This window comes from Scophthalmus maximus, chromosome 13 (assembly GCF_022379125.1).
Source record: "Scophthalmus maximus strain ysfricsl-2021 chromosome 13, ASM2237912v1, whole genome shotgun sequence".
Taxonomy (NCBI): domain Eukaryota; kingdom Metazoa; phylum Chordata; class Actinopteri; order Pleuronectiformes; family Scophthalmidae; genus Scophthalmus; species Scophthalmus maximus.
Window position 1 is genome coordinate 19,364,807 of NC_061527.1, and position 14,811 is coordinate 19,379,617.

Below are 14,811 nucleotides of genomic sequence, written 5' to 3' on the forward strand. Positions count from 1 at the left end.
ATGGCAATCCAAGACTGTTGAGGGCGGGTTCGGTTGCAGCGACGATTACTTTCAAGGTAGGTTGAGCAGCAGTTTATCTCGTTACTAGGCAGCGACAACGGCGGCGCTTACTGCCTCGGAAACTTGCTAACTCAGGAGCGCAGAGATGTGAATACTGAAAGAAGTTAGTCGGTTGTTATACAGACTAGACCACAACAGCAGTATATAAATATATATAAATATATATATATATATATATATATATATGGCCGCTTTGAGTACTTACTAGGAAGAACCGTCACCATGGCTTCCTCGAGGTACCTGTTCCTGCCTTGATTTTCTTCCTTTATACGACTCGAATGTAGCTGTGCGTGTCTCAACTGTGATTTTCGGCGCCCGACTTAACTCTGCTCCGACAACAACCGCCTCTCTCTGTTCCAGTGACATTCGCCAAAAGCTGCGGAAGAAGGGACGGGCGTTGCACGAAACGTTGGCGAGGCACAAAAACGAGGACGACGTCCAGGTAAAGTCACAATAGTTAGGCGAAGGGGGAATGCTGTTGAAGAGAAAGCGTCTCTGGCGGAAGCGTCACATCGCGCAGAGTTCACCCAGCCTCAGATAAACCAGAGCCCTGCCCCATCACGAGGGACTCAACATGATATACACTGAGAATCAGACACACAAACAGAGATGCTAACGCTTTAGCTTATGTAATTATACTTGATAGGCTCTGGTTCCATCCACTAAGTTGAGGGAGGGGAGACCACCGGCCACTGTGAAGGTGGGTGTGTTGCCCCTTGCTGTAGTCTGTGGTGCCCTCCTGTGTTCTTCTGGCTACTGTCTCTCTCCCCCGCCACATGAAAACCTCTCTCGGCTTGAGTGTGCTAGTTTGCAGTGTGTGTGGATGCGGGTGGAGTCTGTGCACGCAGCTCTGCTGTTGCCCTTTCTCTTAACTACATTTTGTGCATGTGCCACAGCAGGAACTTCAAGACAGTGGGGAAGATCTCGGAGAGACACTGAAACGCAGATTCAAGGATCAGAGACAGAGGCGGAAGAAAAGGGTACTCCTTCTTCTGGCACCCCTCCCAGTTCTCATTCCTCCCCGATTCTTTAATTGTGTCCACTAATCAGCCCCTGCAGTAATAATCCCAGCTCCATTTTCTTGTTTAACATTAGCTGCTTGAGCAGTCTGCAGCCCAGGAGTCCCATGATGACGTGGAGGAGATATCCAGCATTCAGCCCCACAGTGAAAATGAGGGAGCAGCTGAGAAGGCAGCAGACCCCGTGGTTTGTTCCCGGCCCCCGACTGGTTCTCGGAGAGGTTGGTGTCCATGTCCTCGCTGAATCTAACTCACTTGTTATATCTCTTGGAGCTTTTTGGAGCCTTTATTTTGAAGTTCATGGCGATGCCTTAGCATAGTGACCCAAACGTCTCAAAATACAGCCACAAAACAACTGTGCTTGAGTAAAAAAACAACCTAAAAACAAAATGGTTGTTTAAGTCAGGAAATATTTTATTAAAGAATTAGTAAAAAAATCCGAGATGCTGATCAAGCACACAGTTGCAACATTGGATATACGGTAGAGACAATTTACTCTCAAAATACAGAGATTTGATAACAGGCACTAAACAAGATGATCCCCCCATAGACACATGTTATGAGGCCTCTGTTGAGACAGCTTCAGACCCTTTTATTCAAACTGGCCTTGTGTGGTCTAGTGTTTGCAATTTTGCATGTTAACTTGATTTTCTTTTTCACTTTTTGTGATGTGCTTCTGTCTTTTAGGTCTCTCCTCAACAATGCAGCATGCCACTGGTTCACAGTCTTTAGACACCTCTGTGACACAACATCTGGAAGAGAAGCTGAGAGCAGCCATAGTAATCCCAATTACATTTTTTCTCCTCCCCCACAAACCAACTTTTGTGTTTCCATAATAATATCATGGTTTAATGGTCGTAAGTCGCTTTGGACAAAGGTTTCAGCTTAATGAATGTAATATAATGTAAGAGATAAGAATTTGAAAGATCGCTTTTCCAAAATTCGCTTGTTTGATAAAAATTGCCAATCCTCGTTAAAAAGTTTTGATGCATAATGAACGGTCATTCATGTTCCAGTCTAAAGGTCAGTCAGCCAGTCGCCTACAGAGCCTCAGAGACAGAGGCACTGTGACAAGGTTTGACAGAGAGGTGAGCATCTTCTTCAATCTATTCACGATTGTACCTTAATACAACCCTGCAATGGAAGCTTTATTCCCAGTGTTTTACAGATTGATCCTGACAGAGCTGGAAGACATGATGTCCTTCCTGACCTCAGCACCAGGGTCAAGCTCCAAAAAGGATCAAAACAAGTAAGGCTTATAAAAACCATACAATCCTTTATGTACCATTTGTATCACTGTGTTTATTTATCTATCATTTTCAAATGCAGGCAGAGAAAGGCCTCCCGACTGCTGAGGAGGCATACAATTTCTTTACGTTCAACTTTGAGCCAGATGCACAAGATGGGACTGAGAGGATTAGCAGGGAAAGACGAAAACAGAAAAAAACAACTGACGAGGACAGAGATGACGGAGGAGGAGATGAAGATGAACATCAAGAAAACAGTGACATGGATGAAGATAGTCAAGATGAAAATGAAGACCAGGTAAGATGCCAACTTGTAGGGTAGAGTTTTCCATAACGTGACTATTTCTAATGTGTAAAGAACACAATATCGCCCATCTCAATGTGTATCATGATTATTTTCACCTGTTTCATAGCTGCCGTTGCATAAGACACAAGTAGGTTCCAACTGCCTCACATTCTTTGTCCCGCCTCAGAGTGAAGAAACTCCTTTGGTTAGAGACGAAGAGGAGAATTTATTCGTCATTGAAAAGTCGTCCCAAGACTTCCTGGAAGTGAGAAAAGCAGAGTATATTCGGTACCGAAAACGTATTCAGAGAGAAAGTGAGCTTCTCTATACGCCAAGTAACCGACCAGGTACTATGTTATCTACTAAACCACATAATTCACAGCCTTCTCTAAAATATACTGTTATATTAGTTTTAATATTCTGTTCAGGATTATAATTATGTTATAATGTTTAATTCATGTTTTATCTGCCTTTATTTATCATTGTCACAGTGCCAACCTCAATTAAACTGCCTGAAAATGTGCAGCCCCGATATCTAGAAGATGAGGGTCTGTATGTAGGGAAGAGGCCCCCCGTGTCCCAGACTAATAAGAACCTTCTGGAGAACCGCATTCTAAAAATGGAAGAGGTAATCTCAGCCAACATGACAGACAGATGGACAATGTCACTGGTTCTTAACCAACCAGGAATTCTGTAATAAATAAATATATATTAATCATTTTTTTTCTTAAGGGAAAGAAGTGGTTTGGAGATGACGGCAGTGTCATTGCTCTGCCTGACCCCATAAAGGAATCATTCACAAGACCACCTCTCTTCCACATGGAGGAGGACCTGCACCCTGCACTGCAAACTGTATACAGGAAGGTCAGAGACAAGCCAACTGTCTATCACCCCATTCATTTTCCACATCTAAAGAAACATGCACATTCATACACTCAGTGTTGTGGTGCCCTCAGATTTGAGTGTTCTCTATCCCCTTTGCCATTTTGAAAAAAGCAAAAGGGCAGTATGGCATTTTGTACAAAGGAATGGCTGGTGGTGGGAGGAGGGGAAGCGTTATCAGGGAATATCTCCACAGACAATATACAGCTGTGTGGTAACCTTTGAAGACGAGCTGTCATTGAAAGTGAATATTAGAGTCCTTATGTCAGCCTTTTGCAAGAAACAAGTGTATGATGGCAGCCATTGGAGCTTCACTAGTTGGTCTCGCCGAGGCAAATTCTCATTGAAACACCCAACGAAGTTAGAAAAATTACTTTTTTCTAGCCTTCATTTTTTTTATTTCAAATTTGGCAATGGCATATGAACCAAAATATGACTAATATGTAAACCCTGAATACACTGACAAGGCCTCAGCATTCAGGTCTGGTTCACTGGTTGGGAGTGTCATGGAACCAAGTGTGCGTCCCCTCGGTATCACCAAAGACCAAGTTTTTAAATTCAGGAGACAGTCACAGCTGTCATATGTGATCATCTAGGGAACAGAGCGTTCATTGTGGTTCAGTTGGATGTTTATGGTACATTGTCGTCATGCGTGACTTTTCATTACACCCGCGCCTCATTCAATGCTTTCTTAAAGCTTGCACACATGCACACATGCAGGCATAACACAGATGCTGAATATTTTTCATAGTGACCATTGTTTTTCAGAACATTGCATGATGGAGGATTTCATTTAATCCCCCCAGGCACTGAAGTCCAAGGATGCAAATATGTACATCGCCGGTACAGCGGATCCTGAGGGAGACTATCAACTTGATGTGGATGTTTCTGGGCTGATCTTCTCCCATCACCCGCTATTCAGTCGCGAACATGTCCTGGGGGCCCGTCTAGCTCAGCTGTATGATCGGTACCTGACCAGGCAGCACAATAACCTCACAGGACACCTTACTGACAAGGTAAACCACACTAGTTGACTGTAAATGATAGTAATGCTGCCATTACTGCCGTAAAACTTCCTTACATTCTTCAGTGCATTCAATTGTTCTTGTATTATTCCATGAGGCTCCATATATACAGTATCCAGTGTGTTTTCATGTTTTCGGTCTGTTGCAGTTGAATGGCTTGAGGAGTGCGCTGCGGAATATGCTTGAGATCCACGGGGGCCAGAGCCTCACTCAGGGCATGCAGCAGAGGATATATGACTACAGTCTGGAGGTTCGGTGAGTCTCCCAGATTCTCTCCCATCCAAGTCTTGTTCAGCCTTGACGGATGTGGATGCATGTACACTACTCTCGGCTTTATCACATTCAATGTTCCTGCTGTATGTTTGTGAACATCATAGAAATACCCGGCAGCTCCGAGACAGCGAGCAGGAGAAAGACCGGACTCTGCTGAAGAACATAATTAAAGTGTGGAAGGATATCAAGGCCCTGAGAGAGTTTCAGAAGTTCACCAACACACCCTACAAGCTCTACCTCAGAAAGTAAATCTCAGATATTTTACCTGTATTCACAGCCCCTAATACATATTTAATGAATAATGTGTCTGTTATCTTGTCAAAGCATTCTACAGATTCTCGTAACCAATGTGCTATGTTGTCCACATTTGCTACAGACAGAATGTCGACCGGGCGTCAGATGAGCGGGAGTTTGAAGACGAAATCTTGGCAGAAGTTATGGAATTGGAGGCTGAGAGCGAGGAAGACTACCAAAGAAGGCTGGCAGAGTATAAGAAACAGCTGGGGGAGTGGAAGCTCTCGAGAAGAAAACAGGTGCCAAACAGTTTACTATTAATGTAGCTTAGCTTAGTCAGCTACGTACACCCAAACATGATGCATGCTACTGTACAAATACATTCTGTTCATTTCACCTGTAGCTTATGAGAAAAGAATAATTTATTTAATCAGGATTGTATTGCACACTGTGTGCATGTATTAAATGATACTGGGCCCAACGATTGTCTATGTCCAATGTTTGTAGAAAGCCAAAAAAAAGAAGAGAAAAAAGAAGGAGAAGGGCAAGGTACAGGATGACAAAGAAGAAATAAAAGGTGAAGACCAGGAGTTGAGTGAATCAGAAGGTTTTGTTGAAGAAGATCTTCCAAAGCCGGAAGCTCCCAACATGCCAGACTTTGACTCTATAGAGCAGCGAGTCAGAGAGAAAGCCTCCAGGATATGCAGGAAACCAGGAGAGCCTGTCCTGATTCCTGAGCTGTGTGCTTCTGGAAACGCCACCGCCAGTGAACTGTGCCCCAGGTATGAGCAGAATCATGGAGAAAGTTTGATTGACTCTCAACAGACTTTGATTGACATTCACCTTTAAAAAAGTAAACAAATAGAATTATACTGAAATAATCAATGTATCAATTTCTTATTCCATTTTGATTTTATGCTAAAGTCAAAAATAGGAAATGATATAACCAGCCATGAATTGAGTTTGACTTTTATGTGCCCGATTTGTGAGACCAGGACGTCACTGACTTCCTTGTGTCTTTGTGTCTTGTACTTAATAAACACTTGAGTGTGTACAGAGTGTAATGTGGATGTTTTGGTTTTCTCCTCGTTCCAGGGCTGAAATAGCTCGAAGAGAGGACGTTACAAGGCGCCATCTTTTCGTGAAGATCCTATACAATGACAAAGAAGTTTCCCGAACTGAGAGCCGCCCCCTCAACACTGACTTCAGAGTGCACTTTGGTCAGATTTTTAATCTGAAGATAATTAACTGTCCCCAAAGCATTAATCTGCAGGTACAGTCCAGAAATATCAAGTGTACCTCCACTGATAGATGGCGACATGCTCTTCTTCTTCTCTCATTATCTCTGTATGTGTGTGGTTCTATACTGTTTGTGCGCAGGTGTTTGAGGAGATTGGATCGTCGTGTTCCCTCCTGGCTCAAGTGTTCATCCCAGTGCCAGAACCCTCTGTCTTGACGGGTAGCGCCCCTCTTGAGGAATTTGAGTTTAGCAGCAACCAGAGAGTGATGTTCGACCATGAGGGAGTTGGAAGTGGTAAATGTCTGCATTTGGCTCCAGTTGGGATGTGTGACTATCAATCAAACAAGTATCGTCCCACTCCAAGGATACCTTATATTTCAGTTCTCTCACTTGTGTCAATCCCTGTTTTCCTGTCTCCCATGCTCTGCGTTTGCCTCGTCAGATGTCCCCCTTTCCTTCGAGGCTGATGGCAGTAACAATCAGACCCTGCTGACCTCTGGTAAACTGTCCTGCTGTGTTTCCTGGGGTATTGGGGAGGACGATGTCCCACTTGCCCCTCCTGTGTCTCAACAACCTGGCGGCGTCCACAGGTAACATCACTTCAAAGACAGCGTTGGTTCTCTTGCATGCTTTTCTTCAGCCAACCAGAGTTGATTCAGTTTATGACTGCATGATGTAAATGTGGTTACTTGAAACTTGTTTAAATATAGGGGAAAAAAGTGAGTGCTCTTATTTGTTTTATTTTCTGATAACATCTTTCAGAAATGAATCTCAAAGCCAATTCATTTTTGATTAAATTAAGTAACTCATAATACGCTTAGGAAAATACTCCTTAGTAGTGTATCGTGTTTGCAATCTGTAGTTCATGGGCTAAAACACTGTATGTCTATGTTACAAATGTCCCTAGTAAACTGTAGCTTTTAGTCGTTCTAACACTTTGTCTGTTTTAGTGGCCTGGGCCGACTTGATGCTGTCACATGTATCGGGGCATCTGGACTTTATGACATGAAAAAAATTGGGGAGTGGGCCACACAGTCACGACTGGACCCCAACGATCCAAAAAATGCCTCCATCATGCAGCTGCTGAAAGTGGGTAACAAAACACAGTGCTTTACATAAGAAGGACGTCTTATGTAAAGCAGTGAAAACGTTTTTGTCTTTTGTGTCTGTGGTTCACCAGGTGGCCAGAAGTGGAGAGGTGACAGCTCCAGACTATTTCCGACTAGAGCAGCTCCAGGAGGAGTTTAACTTTGTGACTGATGAAGAGTTTGAGAGTTCCAAACGATTTCGCCTGCTCAGGCTCAGGAACAAAGGAGTTGGAGAGTTTCGAAATTACAAATTAGTTCCTGCCCTTGAGAGAGAGGTCTCTGACAAGGTGTTCCAGGTCAGCCTTCCAAATATGGACATTTTGTAGAATATTATGGATATGGCTAAAGTTGGATGTCAGGCTAATTCTTTTTTTCCCCTCTCGTAAAAATTATTTCAGGATTATGAGAAGAGACTGAAAGAAGAAGATATAATTGACACCAAAGAGCATCTGGATTCACACAGAGCTTTAGTCGCCAAATACCTTCAGAAGGTGAGCAGACACATCCCATATTTTTACACCAGTATTTTGCACATGATTTTACGAAGTGTAATATATTTTGGCATTTACCCACAGATCCGAGAATCAGTCATCAACAGATTTCTTCTTGCCAAGCATCGCTACCTCCTGTCGGACTTAGTGATCGAAGAGGAGATTCCAAGCATTGGGTAAATACTCCTGTGGCCATAATTAAAAGGGCTGTAAGTGATTTTTGAGAAAGATTGTCAAAGTTGATTTTCTGACTGCACTGATCTGGTTAAGAATCAGCCTGGGATGTCGGGGAGTGAAGTTTACAAACTGAACACAGTGTTGTGAGGTGCGGTCTGCACCACCTTCTTTGTTTTCAACTTACAGAGGCAGGGCCATGTAGAGAAATCCTGAATGCTGAATTTTACAAAAAGTATATTGGATTAAAATCGCTTACTCCCTTTGACTAAATGATCTTTCTCACTTTTAACTGGGATTCTATAATCTTTGTGTGATGCATGTTCATCCTTATTCCCCTTGTCAAATGAAAAGGAACAACTACGAGCGTGCATGAACTCCCTGCTCCATTTGTAAAGGAAAAGATTAGATATCTTGGATTACCACGAACTGTGAGATCAACAGCCAAATCATCATATCAGGGAGAGTGACAGGGCCTCCATAAATCACGGGCTGATGTAAGTATGTGTTTTTGGCCTGATGCTGCTTCGGCCTATTTGATCTTCCCCTGGCTGAGTAATACTGTTCTCTGGAACTGTTCAAGGTGGTCCTTAAGAGCAGGTCACACAACATGTGGACACAAGAGAAAATCTGAAACTGATTTCTTTCTTTGAAATCATCTGAGCGGATTTATATGTGGTGATGTTCGTCAACACCTGTCATGCCGTTGGGTGTTACGTGTTTTTCGTTATTGAAAGTCAATTTTAATTCATTAAAATAAAACTTTTTTCTGTTCTCATAATTTTTCTATTTTTTTTGCTATGCATTTTAACAGTGGTGCAGGTCCTGGGTATGTGCTGAGAGTTTCTTTCTTTTTCTCCCACCCTCCGTGTCTTTGTTCTTCCCTTTAGTGTGAACCCTGAGCACCTGAACAATAGTAACAGTTGACCTTTTACAGAATACAACCCTTGTTGGAATTTGCAGATGTATTGAACTTTTTGTTGTGTTTTTGAACTGCTGTAGCTACTCAGCTACACAGTTACTCAGCTCAATGCAGAGTGCAACAAAACAGTAGTTGATCTGTTCTTCATGTTGAAATACTGCAGTAGTACATAATAGATACAAATGAACACCGTATGAATCAGTTTTCACCTCATTGTGTTGACGGCTCTTCCTTTGCCATCAGAGGTCACATGCGAATGACATGTTGAGATAAACCTGCAACACATGAGTGCTGTGATTGTAAAATTGCAAATACCTGGAGGGACTGAACTGTCAATGACAAATATTTGTCATTGGACCATGAATACAGTCTGTCTGGTGTCCTTTTAAATGAATAGTTGATCCAAGGTGTTTCTCTTGACACTCAGGTTTCTGGGAATCAACCTTTTCAAGCTGGCTGAGCCAAAGCGGCCGCTGAAACCTCAGAGGAAAGAGAGAAAGAAGGTGACGGCTCAGAATCTGTCCGATGGAGACATCAAACTGCTGGTGAACATCATCCGGGCCTACGACATCCCCGTCCGCAGACCCCAGAGCAAGTCAGTGTTCAGCACAGCCAGTCAAATTCCTCTTTTGTCCCAAGAGATTTTCATTGAAAACCTTTTTTTTGGGAGAGAATGACAAACTTTGTTTCAATGTTTTATTTTCATTGTAGTAAGCCAGGACAGTCGCCTCAGAGCGCCATGCAGGGCAGCGACTGGCTCATCGGCCAGGTACAGAACACCTCAAACCTTCCTATAGATATGGCAGCAATGTGGTCTGTATGATTCGTGTGATATGACCTTTAGGAGTGTGTGTGATTTAGGTACAAGTGAGGCCATTTGTGGAGATTTCCTTCCAGCGCACGGTTCTTCAAACAACCACAGCTGATGGACCGAACCCCTGCTGGAACGAGGAGCTGCAGCTGCCATTCACGTGAGCAACAAACAGTGTTATTCCTGGCTTGACCTTTGTCAGTTAAAATGTAGGTTCAGGATACCACCAGCACATCCGGTGGCTTGTCATGTGTACACCAAGACTGTATCAGTTCATTCATTATATTGAATGAAGGTTTACTTATTTAACAGCTCAATCTTCTCAGCAACAACATCCTAATTTGGAGATATTCCGAGCTAGTCTAGAATGGCTGGGAAGATTTCAGTGTTTATACCATGAGATGCTTGTGGCCAATTCAAGGCCAGTTTTTACAGATCTGCTTTAACTACTCAGCTCTTAAAGTTATTACTCGATTCACTTTGACAATATTACAGTTTAACACTTCCATGCTCTGTAGTTTTGTGCTCTCAATTAGTGAATTCTTAAACTGACCTTTTTCTCTTCAGTGCCCCAAATGGTGACTACAGCATTGCCAGCTTGCAGTCAGTCAAAGATGAAGTCTTCATCAACATATTTGATGAGGTGGTTTATGAAATTGGAGTGGTGAGTAAGAACACAGTGACTCTCTCTCTCTCTCTCTCTCTCTCTCTCTCTCTCTCTCTCTCTCTCTCTCTCTCTCTCTCTCTCTCTCTCTCTCTCTCTCTCTCTCTCTCTCTCTCTCTCTCTCTCTCTCTCTCTCTCTCTCTCTCTCTCTCTCTCTCTCTCTCTCTCTCATATCTCCCTCGCTGTATTTTTGTGAGTATGTGTTCCTTGAACTGTGGCATTTCACTTTTCAGAATGACAAAGACGGTGGTAAATCGATACACACCCGGGCAGAGAAGCACTGGTTAGGCTCTGTCAAGATTCCCTTCAGCACCATTTACTCTCAGTCCAGGGTGAGAGTCGTGTGTGTGTGTGTGTGTGTGTGTGTGTGTGTGTGTGAGTGTGTGAAAAGCACGCTGACGGATTTTTTCTCCTTCTTCCGTCCGGCAGATTGATGGAACATTCAAGGTGAACACACCAGCAGTGCTGCTGGGGTACAGTAAGGAGAGGAGCCATGGCAGCAGTGGAGGCTATGATATGTTGCGAAGTCTGAGCGAGGGAGCATTTATCACACTCTTCATCACCATCGAACCTCAGCTGGTGCCTGGGGAGTCTATCAGGGAGAAGGTAAGTCATGTCAGTGTGAACCTTAAGGATTGATTGTGTCTATTTTTCTAGTTCCCGTTATGCATCAGCGTGTGCTAGTTTTTTTGTTTGGAGGGTGCTATGGCGGATACAGCTCTGGGGAAGAAGCTGGCTCAAGTCTCTCCAGTTCTCTGCAGTGCAGCTGGTGTTCCACACTGTGGTGCAGTGGCAGAGAATGCTCTCTCTATATGTACAAAGTTCAACTAAAAGCCAAGAGGGGAGTTTGGCTTTCCTGAGTTTCCTTAAGGGAGAAATACTCTGTTAAGCCTTTTTCAGCAGGTGGGAGGTGTTAAGAGTCCATGTCAGATCCTTTGTGATGTGAGTCCCCAGGAATTTGATGTTGTTCACACTTTCCGCCTCTTCATCATCGATATGGAGAGTGGGAGGTGTGATCCTCCTAGTTCTCCTGTAGTCCACAACGATCTCTTTAGTTTTTGTGGTGTTTAGGACTAGGTTATTGTCAGTGCACCACTCCACCAAATGTTTCATCTTCTCTTGTTTGTCTTTTCTTTTTGTGTCAAAAATGAATGTAACTTACTTGATTTTGCTCTGCTGCATGTACTAGATAAAGAAGATGAAGGTAAAAGTCCATTAGAACACTCTTCCTCTTTTATCCAGCTAATTTGCCCATTCATGACCACCATCACACTTTAGGCATATTGATGAATTGACATGACGCTGACCTGCATTTACTTGAATTTAAGTGTTGACCTCCTTGTGCAGTTTGACAGCCAGGAGGATGAGCGGTTACTGCAGGCCTCAGAGAGATTTGAGTGGGATGCAGCGCAGGGATATCCGGACAGACCCTGCATTTCCACCGTCACAGACCTCAGCGGGAAAACGGTCTTCATCACACGTTATATTCGACCGCTCAACCCCCCACAGGAGCTACTGGATGCCTTCCCTAATAACCCCCAGGAGGCCACGGTCGGTGTGATTGGAAGTGAATATAGAAAGAAGCTGCTCAGTTGTCTGTAATTCTAATTCATCTGGATCCACCTCCCTACACAGACCCTGGTGGCCCGGTTCGTTTCGCTCATCCCTTCTCTGCCAGACAGAGTCTCGTTTTCTGGTGTCTGCGACCTGTGGAGCACCTGTGATGTGAGTGAACTCTCTTTGAGATATTGAGAGAGCAAGAGGAGGGAAACGTGCGTCTGACAGTACTTTGTGTTTCCTCTCCTTGTTTACAGCAATTCCTCACCCTCCTTGCAGGAGATGAAGAAGAGCACGCTGTTCTGTTGTGCAACTACTTTATGTCAATGGGCAAGAAAGCCTGGCTCATCATAGGCACTGCGATACCAGAGGTGGATAACCTTCTTTCTTTTCTTTTTTTTTTTAAATGTGGAGATTTTCACCTACATGGAGTTTCACTTTTTCCTTAGTTCATGAGATGAAAAAAGTGCCTCCCAGATTTGGACATGTAGCAGCACTAAGGTTTTTGAACTTTTCATTTCCTAGGGACCCACAGCATATGTGCTGACCTTTGAGCAGAGCCGCTACCTGATATGGAATCCCAGCAGTGGTCAGTACTATGGCCAGTATGACACCTTCTGCCCACTGCAGACAGTCGGTTGCCTAGTCAATGCTGACAATGTGAGTGAGGAGAGAGCAGCTATATGTCATTACATTTTGATCATTTCCTGTTGGTTGAGAATAATGGCATGTTCTGTGACTGATTCAGGTGTGGCTAAACATTCAAGAATGTACCTCTCCAATGAGGATGAGTTTTGACCTCACAAAAACAAATATCTGGAAGCCCTTTTTCTCCCGCTCATTTTCACACCCTGGGCTGTCTAGTGTACAGGTGAGTTTTCAACATTTATGAATAGTCTGTTAGTTGTTTCTTTTTGGTTAAAATCAGTCATATTCTACTAAATCTAAATGTCTTTAGCCAGAGAAGCTGGTATATCGACGCACAGACAATGCAGCTGCAGCAGAGCTTCAGGACAGGCAAGTTACTGTATGGCAGCTGACTGTCACTTTCTTAATCTGTATCATGTTTTTTTATTCCTTACTACAATTACATCTCATTCTCCACAGAATTGAGAAGATCCTGAAGGAGAAGATCATGGAGTGGCGCCCTCGTCACCCAACCCGCTGGAACCGCTTCTGCACCACCACCCTCAAACGGTTCCTTCCGAAACTGGAGCTGAGCGGTGGGCGGGACATGGCTGAGGGGCACCGCCACGAGTTGCAGAGCCTGCTGGGAGACAACAGGGTAAATCTGAAATGGGTGTGACTCTAATCTGTGTGATATAATCAGTCGTCTATCATTCATGCTATGTAAAAGCTAATGTAAAGCACATTATCTCACTCAGACAGATTCATATCAATTATTAGCGCTGATGGGCATATGTTTCTTTTTAGATTTCAGGATTCCCCCTGCACCTGCCATTCTCCGAGATCCGGCCCATCATAGAGGCAGTGCACAGCACTGGAGTTCACAATATTCAGGCATCCAATGTGGAGTTTGCGCTGGCTGTGTACGTGCACCCTTATCCTGACAATGTCCTGTCTGTGTGGGTGTACTTGGCCTCGCTCGTCTGCCCATGACATGAGACTCACTGATGAATTGCTGCTTTTGTAGATAGATAAACTTTATTGTCAATAAAGCTCATTACATTACTCACTTTGTTTGCACACCACTGTACACTATACAAATTTACATCAGATAAATCCTAATAATATTTAGTAATGATTTTGCTATCTACAAATCATATGCAATCCTTTCACCAAAGTCCCATATCATAAAAAAGTAAGATTTCCATGTCTTGTTGCATTGCATCTTCGACAATAAAGGCTTTCTACTTCTACTTGTTTGATAAAGAAGCAGGTCTAGGTGTTGTGTAAATACTGTGAAAGTACCAAAGCGCTCAGTCTACTTGGAAATGCACAAGGCCGTATTTCACTTCTTCTAATAAACTTGCAAAATATTTTTGAAAATTCTGTTTTTGCATTTTGTCATTATGGGCTACTGAGTGTAGATAGCTGAGGGAGGAAATGAATTTCAAAAATAGCTTAAAGCCGCAGCATTAAAAAAAAAGTGTAAAATAGTGGAGGGGTATGAAAACTTTAGGCTACTTGCATAACCCCAGTTTTCTGAGTAGCATGTGTTTTTGCAGAGGCATACATTTAAAACATAGCCCGGAGGCCTCGGCCCCCTTTCTTTGGGCTTAGAAAAAAATCTGGAACAAAAACCTTCCTGTCTCTGACCAGGAGGAACTATCCCTGTGGCTGCCCTATCCTATAGAGTGTCCATCTCCTTGTAAACTGTGAGCCGACTCTCCCTGCGCCTGGGAATAGATGATTCCCCTTGAACTGACGTTGAACTACAGCGAACTGCTGTGCATGTCACCCCCGTCTATGGTCTTAACACCCATTCAGATTTTGTGCACACCATCCACTCTTCTCTTCTTATTGAGAGGGCAGTGGCGCCATCAAGAGGCCATGAGGCGATAAAATTGCTGGCCCCCCCAGTGGCCCCCCAGGTGAGTTGCAGTCACATATGCATAAAATGCTACATGCTGGTAAAATCTATCTGATATTATATATTAGGTATAGGCCTACTATAAATATGAATCAATAAATTATATTTTTTATCAGTTAAATAGTATCGTTATGTGTAAGTACAATAATAAACAAAACAGAAGCAACCAGCCCAACAGCCATAGGTGCACTTCATTATTGTGTTCGATATATACAAGAGAAGCAGAATTAGCTATAATTCTGCTGAATTCTGATATTTTACATTAAATAAAAAATATTTTTTCA

The 14,811-nt window shown here is 43.2% G+C and overlaps 1 protein-coding gene across 4 annotated transcripts; it reads left to right on the forward strand.

The window, feature by feature from the left end:
- Positions 1-65: 65 nt before the first annotated feature.
- On the forward strand, positions 66-13,983 carry cc2d2a (coiled-coil and C2 domain containing 2A). 4 transcript variants are annotated; one of them, XM_047336659.1, is made up of 38 exons: positions 66-296; positions 421-502; positions 707-760; positions 957-1,040; positions 1,156-1,300; positions 1,767-1,858; positions 2,096-2,167; positions 2,248-2,328; positions 2,409-2,624; positions 2,800-2,959; positions 3,104-3,240; positions 3,345-3,476; positions 4,301-4,510; positions 4,668-4,774; positions 4,897-5,037; positions 5,169-5,325; positions 5,534-5,808; positions 6,122-6,299; positions 6,407-6,560; positions 6,709-6,856; positions 7,217-7,355; positions 7,447-7,650; positions 7,753-7,845; positions 7,930-8,021; positions 9,369-9,536; positions 9,653-9,710; positions 9,803-9,912; positions 10,320-10,416; positions 10,650-10,748; positions 10,846-11,022; positions 11,764-11,967; positions 12,052-12,141; positions 12,231-12,344; positions 12,499-12,633; positions 12,722-12,844; positions 12,932-12,990; positions 13,081-13,258; positions 13,408-13,983. In XM_047336659.1, the coding sequence occupies exons 1-38, from the start codon at positions 283-285 to the stop codon at positions 13,591-13,593; spliced, it is 4,965 nt and encodes a 1,654-aa protein (XP_047192615.1). In that variant the 5' UTR covers positions 66-282; the 3' UTR covers positions 13,594-13,983. The 4 variants fall into 4 exon arrangements, with proteins under 4 accessions (XP_047192615.1, XP_047192616.1, XP_047192617.1 ...); XM_047336660.1 differs by having other exon boundaries at positions 960-1,040; XM_047336661.1 differs by lacking the exon at positions 707-760.
- Positions 13,984-14,811: the final 828 nt, after the last annotated feature.